A 15,172-nucleotide genomic window follows, 5' to 3' on the forward strand; every position below is an offset into this window, starting at 1 on the left:
TCAGCGGCAAAGCGCCTGCCTGGCAAGCGCAAGGTCGTGAGTTCGGTTCCCGGTACCGGAGAAAAAACAAAAAAAAAAAAAAAAAAAAAAAAAAAACAAAACCAAATGATATGACTCTGGATTTCCACTTGTTTAAAGTAATAATACCAGTAGTAATAATAATAATAACAACAGTAATAATAATAATGATAAAACACATACCCCTTGCCATATGTTTGGCTTGGTGTTTATCTTTTCCTTATGGAAGTAGAGAAGTTCTGAATAGTTGAGCTGTCTGACTGTGCTCAGAGATGATTAAGGACACTGAGTATTGGAAGCAAAAGCACACTCACTTTTTCCTGTCTTAAAGGCTCCATCTGCTTTGCGAACATGGGGATCGCCATGCTGGAGCCAGCCTTGCCCATCTGGATGATGGAGACCATGTGTTCCCGGAAGTGGCAACTGGGTAAGGAGCAGGGCAGCTCTTCTCACCCTCCTCAGGACCTTTGTCCCCAGGGTGGGTCCTGTCAGTGTAGCCCTCCTGAGCTACCTACACCAGAATAATAAAGTGTTTACTTCCGCTTGGCTCTTAATAGGGTCAGTGCCTAGGACAGCTTTGGGGTCTGCTTGGGCTCCAGACTTAGTATCTTTCGGGATAGGTGCTTCAAGCAAATTTTACAGTGAGAAAGAGACAGAAACAGAGGAAAAGGGAGAGAGAGGGGGAGAGGGGGAGAGGATTCACATACCTTTTATTACAGTGTATTGTTAAATTGCTCTATCTCTTATTCATCGCTGATCTCTTACTATGCCTGTTTTACAAATTAAATTTTAGCATAGGTTTGTGTAGGCTGGGAACTGTCTGCAGTTTCAGGCATCCACTGGGGGTCTTGGCATGTGTCCTCCACTGCTAAATAGAAACTGCCATTGGGTCACTGTGTTTTTTGTTTTTTTTGTTTTTTTCCGGTACCGGGAACCGAACTCACGACCTTGCACTTGCCCGGCAGGCGCGTTTGCCCCTGAGCTAAATCCCCAGCCCCGGTCACTGTGTTTTGTTACGTTGGTGTTTGGCACTGCCATGCTTGTGAGTGTAAATATTGTTTCAAGCAGAGCTTTGTAGGATACTGTGATTCATCTCCTTTCTTTGTAGATTATTAATACATGAATTAGTCATTGCCTTGTCTTTTCGTTTTCTTAGTTTTCTGTGTAGCACGAATGGGTCCAGCCCCCGGACTTTGGCAGAGATAAAAAAAACCTTGAAGTGTAGTCAAGTGTATCAGCAGCATGACGTTCGTGTGGCCTCGCTTCTTCATGAACGTCTGTCCTGACTCTCTGGTCTAGACGTGGTGCTCTCTGGGCTGTACTGGGGCTTTCTGCCCTCCATCTGGGCATCTTCTTGCCTCTTCTTTTTCCTGTGCCCTCTCCAGTGCCTTCTCTCAGCTTACCCCTGCGTCACGAGGGACCGTGTCCTGCAGCGGCTTTGCGGATGGTGCCTGGCCAGTGATGTTCTCTGACGTCTTGCATATCATCAGATAACTTTACCCTCACCTTCCACTGGCTTGACGTAATCTGCATTTGTATGTGCATGTGTGTATTTGTGGTCACTGCTGAAATGATTCCCTCTCAGGTTTTGGAGGAAGACTTTCCTTAAGTCCCTCTTTCAGCCCCTCCATTACCCTAGCCTCCATGTTGCCTGGGGGTGGGGAGTCCAGGGCCCCCGAATCATGTCTGTTGCTTTAGAGAAACTGCCTCTTTGCCAGGGTGCGGCTGGAGAACTGAGGATCAGTGCTATTCAAGCAGCCTTCCCCCTCTTTAGGGACAGCCTTGGCCCTCAGTGGATCCCCCTGCATCTGAGCCCTTGGCCCCTGCCCTTTGTGGTTTATGAGGCTCAGGGGTCTTGTAGCTTGTGGGTGTCTAGTTCCTTATGCAGGCGGGAGGTTCCAACAGTCCCTGTGTGTTCATCCTTGTCTGTCCCCTCTGCATGCCTCTCCTGGCTTCTTCTGTCTAGTGGGATGTATGTCTAGAACTTTCACCTGCTCTTTCAATAACATTTCAGTAGAGTTTGGTGTCGGGGAGTAAAACCTATAGATTCAGTCTGCCTTGTTTAACTGGAGGCCTGTCACTCATTCTCACTGTTGTATATTGTTCTCTTGTAAAGTTATGCATAAATTTTCACCCATCCTATTTTGGGGTGTTCGGGTTAGTTCCTGCAGAAGCTATCTTTCTTGTGCATTTCCCCTTGTGTCTGGGAATTTATCTGCAGGGGCATGTTCTGTATCTACTCTTAGTGCACTAACACAGCTTTTATCAGTCTTTAGTCTTTCCTAGTGACTGAAATGCTATGCATTCAGAGAGTCCTGTTTTAATTTAATTTAATAACTGCGTGAAATGAAGCTTGTTTATAGGTTTATCAGCTGTGTGTATTTTCTTTAGCATAAATTTCTTAATGATACACTTTGTTCATTTTTCTGTCAAGTTGTTTGCACTTCTATTGATTGTAAGTGTTCTTTGTATATAACGTGATCCTTTATCAGAAGTTCTACACATACTGCCCCCTTTGCTATGTGTCTTTTGACTTTATGTGTGGTGTGCTTTGCTGCTCAGAACACTTCAAATGCCTCTAGTGAGATTTAGCAGTCTTCTCTTTTGTCCTTTCAAGTGTATCTCAGAAAGGTCTTTACTATACCAAGATTTTTTTAAACCACATTTATGGCTTAGATCTAGAATGTCTCTCAAAAGCCTCACATGTTCAGAGGCTGGGCTTTTGGAAGGTGACTGACTGTGGGGCCGCTGTACTCCTTTAGTGGACTGACCCACTGACAGATGCAGAGCTGAATGTGCTGGTAGGAGACAGGGTCTGGATGGAAGAAGTGGGTGACTGGGGAGTGGCCTGGAAGGGCGGATCTCTCTTCCTGGCTCCTCCCTTCACTTCCTGCCTCCTGGCTGAGCACCTTTCCCTACCCATGCCCCTCTGCCATCCTTTCTCCTTGCAACCAGCCTATCATGAACTGGAGCTGTGAACCAAAATAAATCTTTTTTCCTTTCAATTGTGGGTTTTGGCTATTGTGTCTTAGCAACAAGGAAAGTGACTAAGATGATACATTATTTTTTTACATTAAAATGTTGGACTTTTATGGAATCAATGTTGATCTAAGGTATGTGGGATATAAGTTTTTTTGTTTTGTTTTTTTCTGTATGACCAGGTTTTGTCCCAGGGCCTTTCCTCTTGAGAACAGCTGATACCCCCATCTCTTGTCATTCCCTGGATGAGCTTGTGGGTCTATTTCTGGATTCTCTTTTCTGTCCTACTGACCTGTATGTCTTTTCTCTGTCAGGACCCCAGTACTTAATCACTGTGCCTTTGGAATGTTGCTTAATATCTGGAACGCTGGTCCCCGCACATACCCCTTTTTCTCTAAGAATTTATTGATTACCTGTCTTGGAGATTTATTTTCCTTTCATAGTTCTTGCAAGGCACATAGGGATATCTTTGTAGGGAGTCTCTCAGTTCTGACTTACTCTGGCATTTTCAGTGCCCCCAACTTTTCTGCAGGTGACCTGCATTTCCCTCAGGCGTCAGCCCTCTGCAGGGTGCCTTGTCAGAAGCCCTTCCCGTCTAGACTTTCCCCTGCTCAGTCTGCCTCACTGCATGTGGTCCAGCCTGAGTATCAATCATTCCCTTCCAGTTCAGCATTGATTTTGCACCCTTTCATCAAACAATCCTTAAAAAGCCCCAGTGGGCTGGGGATAGGGGGCTGCAGATGGGGGAAGACTGCTTGCTAATGGATAAGACTTTCCTTTGTGGGGTGATGGAAATCTGGATTCAGGTAGTGGTGATTATTGTACAACCTTTAGAATATAAGAAAACCCACGAAACTGTACTCTGAAAGAGTGAATTTTATGATGTATGAATTATGTCACAAAACCAAAACCAAAACAAACCCCAAATAAGAAGGAGAAAGGACAAGGAGCTAAATGAACGCTATTTCTTGGACAGAAAAGGCAGCTCTAAATTTTCTAGCAGTGAGAGTGAAGGGGAAATCTAAGGACATCAAGGGTACTGCGGAAAGCACGCTGCTTTGCAGGAGGGCTGCTTTTTTCTATCACTTGATTAGTGCAGAGCAGTTTTGCAAAAGAGCAGGACATTTCCTGGTCCCGCTCGCAGTACCTGCGGCTGCCGTGGTGGAAGTGTTTCCCAGTGTCTCCTTCCTTCTGGTCCCCGGGAACCAGGCCTCGGGTGTTCTCGGAGGGGCCCATCAGTCCAGGTGGAGCACACAGACCCAGTCAAGTGCCCTGCATTTGCCCCATGCACGCTCTTGGCTGAGAAGCTTTTCTAATGTCTCTGGTGTCTCCACTTAACCGACTTATGATCCTAATTGAATGTGTCCTGGTCATGTACAGGGTACTTAAGCTGCTCTGCTCTCATCCTCCGCAGACAGAGCCTGAGGCTTCCTTTATAAAGACTTTAAGGTCAGCCAGGAGCCTACGTGGGAGATAGCAGGGCAGGCTGCCTGATGTCACCGGGCGAGCATCCTGTGCTTATCCAGGAATGGTGCCCTCTCTGGGCCCCTTCAGCTCCATGAAGTGTCTTTTCTCTGGGTACCTCCTGGTCTCTGAATGAGAGGGGCTGTGGGGGACAGGCGAAGGAGTCCCTGCACAGCAGAAGCTCACTGCAGTTTGGGTAAGGCTAGCAGACCAGGGTGAAAAATGGAGAGGTAGATTTGCCTGTAGTGACAGCACTGAGGCTGGACCAGAAGGGCTGTCTGCTAAGGGCTTTATGGTGCATTTTACTGTTGGAGCGTCAAAAGTACCCTGTGAGATGTGTACAATGGGAGCCGTGGCAATTTCTTGGGCTTTATGGATTATAGGGATCGCTGTAAGCCTCCGGTAGCAAGTTTTTCTTGTCTGCTTTTTGGTGTAGAATCTTGAGATGGAGTTTGAGCCCATGGAAAGTAAGGTCACTCTGCTTCTGGGTCCTACATGTGAGCTTGCCATCCCGCTCACAGTGGAATGATATGGCTTCCACTGCAGCTTGTCCGCATCTTTACTTGAAGCTTTGGCTTTGGAGCCATAGCCCAGGCTCAGAACCTGAAGTTAGGACTCAGCAGGAGGCTTGGAGTTCCAAAACGCTCTCTGTGAGCCAGAGCTTAAGCCATCAGACTGTGGGCCAAGTTCAGCTCCGAAGTAGTTTTTTCCCCTGCTTCATATTAAGGTTTAACCCGGGCCCTTACGCATCCTTACGTGTGTTAAGCAGGAGCTCTACCACTGAGCTACATCCTCAGCCCTTAAATAGTGGTGTTTTTTTGGTTGGCTGGTGTGATGTTGACCTGCATAGAGTTTATCTTTTTTAAAAACTGAATTGCCAGCATTTAAAAATCAAGAGATTTCATCCAAGAACCCAGAGTTCCAGCTTATCCAGAAAACCCAGATATTTTAAAACTGGAACTGAAGTTGCCTGGCAGTAGCTGGCTGGAGAGAGTGGTAGCTGCCTTCTCAGGTAGCGTCGGGGCCTTGGAGTCACCACTGGACACCCACCCCAGTTTTCACTTTGTTTCTCTGACTCTAAAGTTGAATGTCAGTAGTTCTGTGTCATGTACCTGCATAGTTATCTTCCTTACAATTTGCCTTCATTCATCTATGTGTCCCTGCCCCCTGAGTCATTTATCATGAGCCAAGGTCCACCTGATTTGTACTAGCCAGACGAACTCTGTTGCTAGAGTGCGGAAGATGTGCTGCTCACCTTTCGGAGGCCAGGTTGAAGTAACTGTGTTCCCAGGGCAGCTTGCCAGCTGCGGGCTCAGGGTTCTCAGCGCGGTGTCTGTGCTTTTGTTACATTTTTACTCTTGTTTTTGTTTTTTTGTTTTTCTCCGGTACCAGGAACCGAACTCACGACCTTGCGCTTGCCAGGCAGGCGCTTTGCCGCTGAGCTAAATCCCCAGCCCCTCTTTTGTTACATTTTTAAGGAGGCCATGTCTCAGTTCAAAAAGCATCTGATTCAAAGCCCTTCCCATAGTGACAAGAGTCACGTTGTCATTGTCTCTGCTGCACCCCAGCGCTGTGCTGGGCACATGGCTGTCAGTAAATGTTTGCTGAATCAGATTAGACTAATTATGTGGCTACTATGTATTGTTAAGTGTGATGGAAATGATTCTCTGGAACATGAAATGAGATTGCTTTTTATTATTTCCCAGAATTTCCAGATCTAGAATGATTTGGTTTTGGATTTTCCATATGGAACTTATCACTTTGAAATCCCTGCTGTGCTGGAGGCTTGACCTTTCCCTGCATTTGATGGCTAATCTTTAAAGGGACAAGATCACACTTGTCTCTTTGTATGCTGGTGGACCAAAAAGGCCCCAGGCCCTCTGCATTTTGGGTGTAGCAGTTATTTGCTGACCATCTAGTATCTACCATGTATCTCTAACTGGCACAACCATGATTGAGAAGAAAGCAGCTTTTACCATTTGAGGGCAAGGCTTTGAATCCAATAGGTTGTATCTGATTTCAAGAAAAAAATACTAAAATTACTGAGTTTTAAAAATCTCTCCTAAACAGATTGTCCTGTTGTCCTAATCATACAGTGGAGCTGAGGTGGACAAACTGCTCTTAGCCTAGCCTGGTTGGACTCAGGCCTTTCTGTTTAACATGGGAACCTGTTCAGGGCGGGCACTGCCCCAGCCACCAGGAATCGCTCCTCACCCATCAGAATCCAGGGGTTGCAAGCTCCCTCCCTGGAAGACCATTAAACCTTGCACATAAAACTGCAGGCTACATATGTGTTGTGTTTTATTATGTGGACTTTGTTTTTGACATGGAGAGATGTTCATAAGAACTAGTTGAAAAAAGCAGATGTAGAGAAGTATCCCATATAGTAATCCCACTTGCACAAAATCATGTAGACACACATACACACACACACACACACACATGTGTAAACTCACAAGGGAAAATAACAGTGATGGGCTTTGGGTAATTTCAACATCTTTCTTTTTGTTTATCTTAATTTCCCCTAATTCTCTCAGTGACCATGTCTTACTCCTGTCACAGGGAGTCAAAAAGGAGAGGAGGACATGTACATATATGCCAGGCACACTTAGGTGCTGGCTGCGGGGCTCCCACAGTTAGGAGCTGTGTAAAGGGGACAACATATTGTTTTCTGTGTAAAGCCGGCCAGAGACAGAGCTGGGGGTGAGATGAAGCCACTGATAGAGAAATGGGTTTCATTTCTAGAGTGGCTCAGCAGCTTTGTGGTGTGGAAAAAAAGGTGTGGGGTTCAGATTGGAGCTGTCAGGCGCCGGATATTAGCTGCGTGGGTGCAGGCCCCAGGGCTTCGTTTCATCTGCTGTAATCAACGTGGCCGTGTCTATGATTATTAGTTTTTCTAACATGTGACTGTTATCAGTACTGATAAGGTGTCCTTTTCATAAATTTACAGGCATTGCTTTCTTGCCGGCAAGTATCTCTTATCTCATTGGAACCAATATTTTTGGGATACTTGCACACAAAATGGGAAGGTAAGATTAAATGAATTCAGCATTCATTCTGTTATAATGATAATAATGTAGTTCTTTTAAAATATTTAAAGTATTTTTGCCTTAAATGCTACAAGTATGGTTTTGATTTCCCTTGAAAATTTGAATAGGGAAAAATAACCCGAAGTGTTCGTTTACTGATGTGCCCTTTCTTTTGATAGGTGGCTTTGTGCTCTTCTAGGAATGGTCATTGTTGGAGTCAGCATTTTATGTGTGAGTAAATGATGGTATTTGATAAGCAGCAATAATCTGGGACTAAAACTTGTTTTGCCCAAGACTTACCAAGCAGTATTTTACCACAGTTAGAGTTTGTTGATATTGTTTTATTATGTCTTTCATTTTATTCTAGTTTTTTTTTTTTTTTTTTAATCAATCTTAAGCATCTTTGGACAAGATTCTCCAGTAGATGTGTTTTTATTTTATGTTAGAAATTATTTAAGATCTTTTATTACATAGTTTTCTTGGGGCAACTAGCCCAAGATAGTAGCAGGATGTTCTTCACAATTAAACATCTTCAAATCAATGGCCAATACCTGCCCAAATGAGGCTATTTGTCTTTATCAAGAATTGAGGGTGGTCTGGACTGACCTTTCACAGATGTTAGGTTTCATGGTGGTTATCTGTTTTCAGCTTGGACTTTAAAAAATTAGGATGGCTGACCCCATCCTTCCTCCTGCCATTTCCTATAGACAGGAATGGGTGTACTAGGATCATGTCCCCCCAAAAGCCCCTCACAGATTTTAAAGACTTTTCCAATATTACTTAGAGTTAGATATCTTGTTTTAGTGTAACATTTATTTCCTTTTGCAGATTCCTTTTGCAAAGAACATTTATGGGCTCATCGCACCCAACTTTGGAGTTGGTTTTGCAATTGGTAAGTCCCGTGAGCCTGATGCCTAAATGTGAAACTTCTTTCCCTCTAGGGGAGATTTTCTTTTCCTCTTCTAGAGTAAATAGACTGTAGTTACTGGTCCAAGATTTATAGAAACTTGAACAGAGGCGGCCAGCAGCTTAGACCAGTGACAGACTATAGATCATCCAAAAAATACTTGCTTCCACGTACTCATTTTTTTGTTATTTCCCGAAAACCAGTATTTTTAAAACCCTGATATTTACAGGAGCACACTGATGTGATGCTGGTGTGCTTGGGCAAATGGTACTTCCTCATGTGAAACCCATTTGCCCAGGCCCGGCTCAGTGAACAGACCTTCCGAGGTGAGGCTGGGAACAAAGATGTCACATATGTTTTTATAGGGTGCGGTAAAGGAAAAGCAGACCAATACAGTACCGCCCACTGCACTGCAAGAATTTTCACAGGCTGAGGAGATGGGTCTTAATGTTAGGGAAAAGTCTTATTATTTTGAAGGAACATACTGACTGATCATGGCAAAAATAAATGCCGAATCTGTCACACCAAAAAGGCAGGAATTTAATCTTGGAGTAGTACTACACAGAGGACGAACAGAGCCTTTTCTGACTCCCAGATAGGGTTAGGATTTCTTGGTGGGCCCTGACAGCCCCTTCACAGCATCAGTCCAGCAGTGATTCATTCTTCAAATCTATTCTTATTGTTCAATTCTTAAGTTTTGTTTGATCCTTTGTCCCCAGCATGTTATACAGAACAGGCGACCAGCAAATACTATTTGAAAGAAGGACATTTTCCTCATCCACGTGCCTGCCCCCTATGGAGGGGAGGGAAATTAACACTTAAAGTTTTTCACTGGTTGTGTTTGTAGGCTTTGGCCAGCCAGCCAGTCCTCAGCAGTCTTTACAGATGGGAAGCAGTGTTTGGAGAGATTAGGCATGACCATGTACACTCCGCCAGGGATTTAAACCCAGAACTCTGAACATACATCCTTATTCTTTGTGCTACCTGCTCCTGCTGTTCAGGAGATCTGAGTCTAATAATGGTCTCTGTTTTAGCCAATTAAATGCGCTAGGGGCTTTGGGTTTATTTTCCTGAGTAGGGCCCGGTGATCTATGAGACTCTTCTGTGTTCTGGTTCTCTGATCTCCCTAGCATTTCCCACATTAGTAACTCTCGTGATCAAATTGTGAGGCCAGTGTGGAAGGGGCTGGATGAGATGTCTGGGGTGCCAAGTGACAGTGGCAAAGGACAAGTGGGTGAGAAAATGGTGAATCAGGAGATTACCACCAGGGACTCACAAGCCAGCAGCCTGCTCAGTCTGAAGAACAGCAGCATGAGTTGCTAGAGGACTGGAAACTCTCCCCTAAACCTCAAGGCACTCAGCAGTGGAGGACGAGGCGAGGAGCAGCAAGTGGTGGCCTAGTCAGGATTCAGCATATAGCCTCGGGTCCTACTCCCAACCCCCGGAGCCCTTCCGCCAGCTGTCCCCAGTGCAAGGCCTGCTCTCCGGGGTCTGCCACTAAACTTGCAGATGGTGATGCCAAAGGGGAAGAGCTGGCAGGGCAGTGGGTTTAGGATGCAGTTCCTGACAAGCAGCCCATTCTTGGTTCACATTAGTTTCCTATGCACTGTGCTCCTGACTGCCTACAGGGATGGTGGACTCGTCGATGATGCCCATCATGGGCTACCTTGTGGACCTGCGGCACGTGTCTGTCTATGGGAGTGTGTATGCCATCGCAGATGTGGCATTTTGTATGGGGTACGCTATAGGTAAGAACGTTGGCTTTCAAAGCAACCTTTTACCTCAATGCAGGACTGATGATATGTCCTGAAAAATACTGCAGCTTGTATTTTCTGTCGACAAGACATTTGGAAAGAGCTTCACCTAATTCTCTGTTTCCCAAAAGGTCCTTCAGCTGGAGGTGCTATTGCAAAGGCAATTGGCTTTCCGTGGCTCATGACAATTATCGGGATCATTGATATTCTTTTTGCTCCTCTTTGCTTTTTCCTTCGAAGTCCACCTGCCAAGGAAGAAAAAATGGTGAGAAAGCTTTAAGATGCAATGAGTATTTCTTGATTATTTTAGTAGGATCATCTGGATGATTTCCTTTTGGCTCAATATTAGAATATATTTCTGTTCCTTTTGGGCAGAAAAGCCACCAGTCATAAATAGTGAGAATTTCTGTTGAATCTGTACCACATAGGGCAGTTACCCATTTTTACTGCCTTTAAAGTAGTTTCTCTGAAGCATTGTTTTTAAACTTGGAATATTGAAATTATTTTTGTTTATAGAGTAGCACCAGCGTAGTTCTTGTCATGTAAGTATGACCCTGGGATAGTTCAATTTTCTATGGTTATTGCAGATCTTGAGCATCATTTCTCTGCCTCTCAAGATCAGGCATTTATAGTCCTGTTTGCTTTTCTTTTCACCCTTACACCATTCAGTAATCGTTGGTGTCTTGGTCCTCATTGCATGTAGGATTCTGGAGCTGGTTTTACATTTTTAGGAAAACCATCATACATGTACCCTGGTATACACATGTGAGCATGTAAACCTTTAAGTTCATAACTGCATAGACAGAATCGTAGCCATAGGCAAGATATAGAGAACAAAATGTTCTTCTTTTGATCAGGTTTAAACTTGTTGATTCTGAATTTGAATTTTGACATGGATGAATCATTTTACCATTTCTTAGAACTTTACCTGACTTAACAAAAGGAATTGCAGTGTTTCTGGTCATTGTTCATAATTGGGGGCCGGGGATATAGCTCAGCGGCACAGTGCCTGCTTGGCAAGCGCAAGGTCGTGAGTTCGATTCCTGTACCAAACAAACAAACAAGTCATACTTGGTAGAATGGTGTTGCTGGTTTTTTAAGTACCAAATGCTGACATATACTTGTCCACCTGACAGAACAGTGTTGTGGATTAAGCATGAATGAGACGAGCAAGGGGGCATGGTGCTTGTGTTTATGAACAGATGTAGGGCTTGCTAGTGGGTTTCTTGGAAGCACATCAGAGGTCCTGTCTGACAGCTGAACTGAAGGGGTCTTAATGCTTTGGCATTTCCTGAACTGTCCGGCAAAGGATGGTTTTCTCTCAAAGTGGGTTTAAAGATAGATCATATGTACACATAACCACCTGCACATGCTTGTCTCCTAGGGATGGTTCAGGATTTTGTGGGGATAGCAGAAGGGCTAGTACAGTCCTGGTAGCAGCTGCTCCAACTCCCTCCCTACACAGGGCTGTGTGAGTCTGTTTCTTTCTCACGGAGGTGTTATGTGGATTAAACAACAGAGTCTCAACACAGTGATTGGTCCATGTCTGGCTTAGTCAATGTGTGATCCTCTCCAGTATCATCTGCTTGTCCTGCCTGCTTTATCAACGCTGTGACTTACTCTGTCCACCCAGCAGCAGCTGAATTTCCTGTCTTCCCTCTGCAACATGACAGCTTCCTTTTGCTGTCCAGATGCCAGAATTGCTGGCCCAGCATCTCTCTCCAGGGCAGCAGACATTAGGGGTGGAGGTGTTATCTCGCTGGGTGGCAGGATGCATGATGGCCTATGTGAGGTAATGGAGGAAATGAATGCAATCAGAGGATGAGTGGGGGTGCTACTTGCCTAGCCAGCTACCATTTTGTGCAAAATGATGGCAGAAGGCAGGCTTAGTACTCTTCTTTCTCCATTTAAATCAGTGCTTCGATCCTTTAAAAAAAAAATGCTGAAGGAAGTGGAAGAGACAATCCTGAAAGACAGCGGCAGTTAGAATTACAGGTTTCCAGAAAGCCACTTTCACTGTAAAATGTCACAATCCTTAATAGGTGTCTAGAAAGATAAATCATTAAAGTCTTGAGAAAATGTGCATCTTGTTGCCCATAATCGAAGGATGCCATTTAACTGGCATAATGGTAACACTGGAGGCTGGGAACCAGCCGCTGCTGCCTGCTCATTGTGGAAGCAGAGCAGGAAAAAAGCCGGTGGAAGCTAGTAGCATCTAATAAGGAGGCATGCAGTCAGGACAGCATGTGCCATGGAGGAGAATGGATTAGTGCGCACTTGAGAAACCCTGTGTAGACAAGCATTGGTATTTAGGATTAACAGTGGCCCAGGGTGGGGTTGTGTGAGCCAGAAGGCATGCAACCCTGAGCAAAGAATTCTTTCGTTAGGAGCATCCTGGTAATAAGGTGTTTGCACTTCAGCTGTTGGGTATGGAAAGACCTGATGCTATTTTCATGGATCACAAGTCAAGGAATCATGAAGTAGCTTGTGAGAACTTGAGTGTTTCTTCTATTTGGTTTACTGGATTTTTGTTTTTTAGTAATCAGGTCATCAATAGAGACAGAGAGAAAAACTTTTTATTGAAATCTCTCTACAAGTATAAGAAATACCAACCCTGCCACCTGAGGAAAAGTGTTCCAGTGATGAGACAATTTACACTGCAACCATTAACCCTCAAAATACTGAGCTAATAGCTAACTTTTAGTGAGGCTGTTCCTTTTCCAGGTTGGAGAATTATTTCTATTTTTTTAATCATGTACTTTTATTTTTGTGGTACTGAGGATTGAACTCAGGGCCTTGTGCTTGTTAGGCAAGCACTCTACCACTGAGCTACATCCCCAGCCCTGAAGAATTAGTTTTAAAGGTAGGGAATGTCTGTTTGTCTTAGTCTTAAGACTAAAACTTGCCAGAGCAGGAAAGGAGGATCACAGCTTTTTATTGGATGGTGCTGATGGTGATTTTGCAAAATCCTCCAGCAACAGCCTCTTGGGCTGGGCATAGTGTGGCTAGAAGCCAACAAGCCCAGACGCATATTATATATATTATATCCATGTACGTGTTATAATCCATTTGTACATATCTGTCCCTTTGTTTTCTCAATTCACCACCCAGGGTTGTTGTTAAGGTGAGGTTTTTCAACTTAAATGTATCCCATGTTCCTGCACAGTAAATGTCAGAGGTATTATCAGACAAGGTGCTGGGTTCTGCATACTTTCAGGAGGAAAAATGATTAGAAGTGTGTGATAGTTTAGTATGCTTTGAAAACAAAGTGCTACTTACTTTTTTGGTCACACTATTGTTTTACTTTTTAGTAACAAAAGAGCACAAGACTTCTGTGTTTCTCAGTGTATTTTTAAAAGATCATACAAGGGATGACTGAGAAATACTGTGACTGTTTAAATTTTAAAATTTATTACAGTAAAAGACATTGTCATTAATCTCCCTCAAAATACCCTTCCTCACTTCACTTATCCCATTGTTCTTGCTACTTTCTGAAACAATCCTGTAAGTTTTCATGTCTTTACAAGGTTTATAAAAAATCAGTCAATGCTGTGCCTAAGTGCTCCCCAACAGAAAGACAGGCTCATCAAGTGTGTTCTCACACACCTTACTGGATCTGGCACTGTGTGGCTTTTCCTTAAAGTCAGAAAGACCACAAAAGGTACATGATTTGAATCAATTCAGAACATCAAGGGAGCACAACAGGGCATCTAAATATATGAAAAGAGGACTTCCAGAACTGCTTCAGAAAGTAGCAAGAATGATGGGGTAAGTGCGTTCAGCGCAAAGGGGATTAATGGCAATGTTCTCTATAATAAAATTACTACATACTTTTACATCACACTTCATACATTTGAACTGTATGACAACCAGGATCTGGGGAGATGTCTGGATATTATATTTAAGAAAAGACAAAAGCCTAGGACGGCTCAGGAAAACATCTAAGGGGCATGGTGATATGATCTTAAAATACTCTGAAGGGCAATCTATGTAGATAGACAAGTGAGACCCCTCCTCACATGTCCTCATGAAGTGCAGTGGCAATAAAATCTGTAAACAGATGTTGGACTGATGACCTCTAGGGTCCTCTCCCCAACCCCATTTCCAAAATTGTTAAGTATAACTCTTCTTAAATCTAACACACCGCTTGGTTCCTCCACAGAGTACAAATTTCCAGAATTGACTTTTGCCCTCCAACAGGTACAATAAAATACTGCAGAGGCCAATCCTGCTATCCTGTTGTTACCTGGGATTTTTGTGTAGCAGACAACTCTAGGTATTCTAGGCCAGGCACTTGGCACTGGCTTCAAATAGCTGGTTAATAGCAGATAATGATACAGAGCTTTCAAATTAGTAATCTTTCAAAACAATAGGTTAAAATTGTCTTATCCTTACAAGGTAATATACTTGCAATTTGCTCTCTTATAGGCTATTCTCATGGATCACAACTGTCCCATGAAAACAAAAATGTACACTCAGAATAGTACCCAGTCATATCCCATAGGAGATGATGAAGAATCTGAAAGTGACTGAGACCCTCAGAAATCATCAAAGTGTTTAATTGTGTAAAAGTGTTTCCAGTGAAATGACTCATCCAGAGCTGTCTTAGTCATACCATCCATTCCTGGTGAAAGAGTACAACAACCAAAGGTTATTATTTCTTTTCCGTGGTTATGATTGACTGCCAACAGCCTTATAAAGAAAAAGAAGCTTTTCTAGGGGTTTGTATAAATAGTGTTGAAAACTTTATTTTATGTATTTGATTTTATTAAATATCATACAATATATTTTGAAGAAATAGGTATATTGTAAATCTATAAATATTTGAATCCAAAGCAAATATAATTTTTTAACTTAAATTCACGAACACTTGGACAAAAATATATTTTTTCTGAATATTGGTAATGAGTGATAAAGCACACATTATCTGAGACTCTTCCAACAAGGAACTAGAAAGAAATCTGAAAAAACAGAATCACATAAGACAGTACATTATGTAGTGACACTGAATGAGTGTTATT

At 43.4% G+C, this 15,172-nt stretch overlaps 1 protein-coding gene across 3 annotated transcripts in view; it reads left to right on the plus strand.

Moving 5' to 3' along the window:
* Nucleotides 1–14,966, plus strand: part of Slc18a2 (solute carrier family 18 (vesicular monoamine transporter), member 2) — a 30,127-nt gene extending 15,161 nt beyond the window's left edge. For 2 of the 3 annotated variants that reach the window (XM_005387871.2, XM_005387872.2), the window contains exons 10-16: nucleotides 350–445; nucleotides 7,412–7,490; nucleotides 7,670–7,721; nucleotides 8,319–8,382; nucleotides 10,026–10,145; nucleotides 10,283–10,416; nucleotides 14,580–14,966. In XM_005387871.2, the coding sequence (XP_005387928.1) occupies nucleotides 350–445; nucleotides 7,412–7,490; nucleotides 7,670–7,721; nucleotides 8,319–8,382; nucleotides 10,026–10,145; nucleotides 10,283–10,416; nucleotides 14,580–14,684 (650 nt within the window). In that variant the 3' untranslated portion in view covers nucleotides 14,685–14,966. Of the gene's footprint in view, nucleotides 1–349; nucleotides 446–7,411; nucleotides 7,491–7,669; nucleotides 7,722–8,318; nucleotides 8,383–10,025; nucleotides 10,146–10,282; nucleotides 10,417–14,579 lie in introns of those variants that run through there. The other variant, XM_013515846.1, reaches the window with a different exon arrangement.
* Nucleotides 14,967–15,172: the final 206 nt, after the last annotated feature.

Source organism: Chinchilla lanigera, unplaced genomic scaffold (genome assembly GCF_000276665.1).
Source record: "Chinchilla lanigera isolate Chin_1 unplaced genomic scaffold, ChiLan1.0 scaffold00030, whole genome shotgun sequence".
NCBI lineage: Eukaryota > Metazoa > Chordata > Mammalia > Rodentia > Chinchillidae > Chinchilla > Chinchilla lanigera.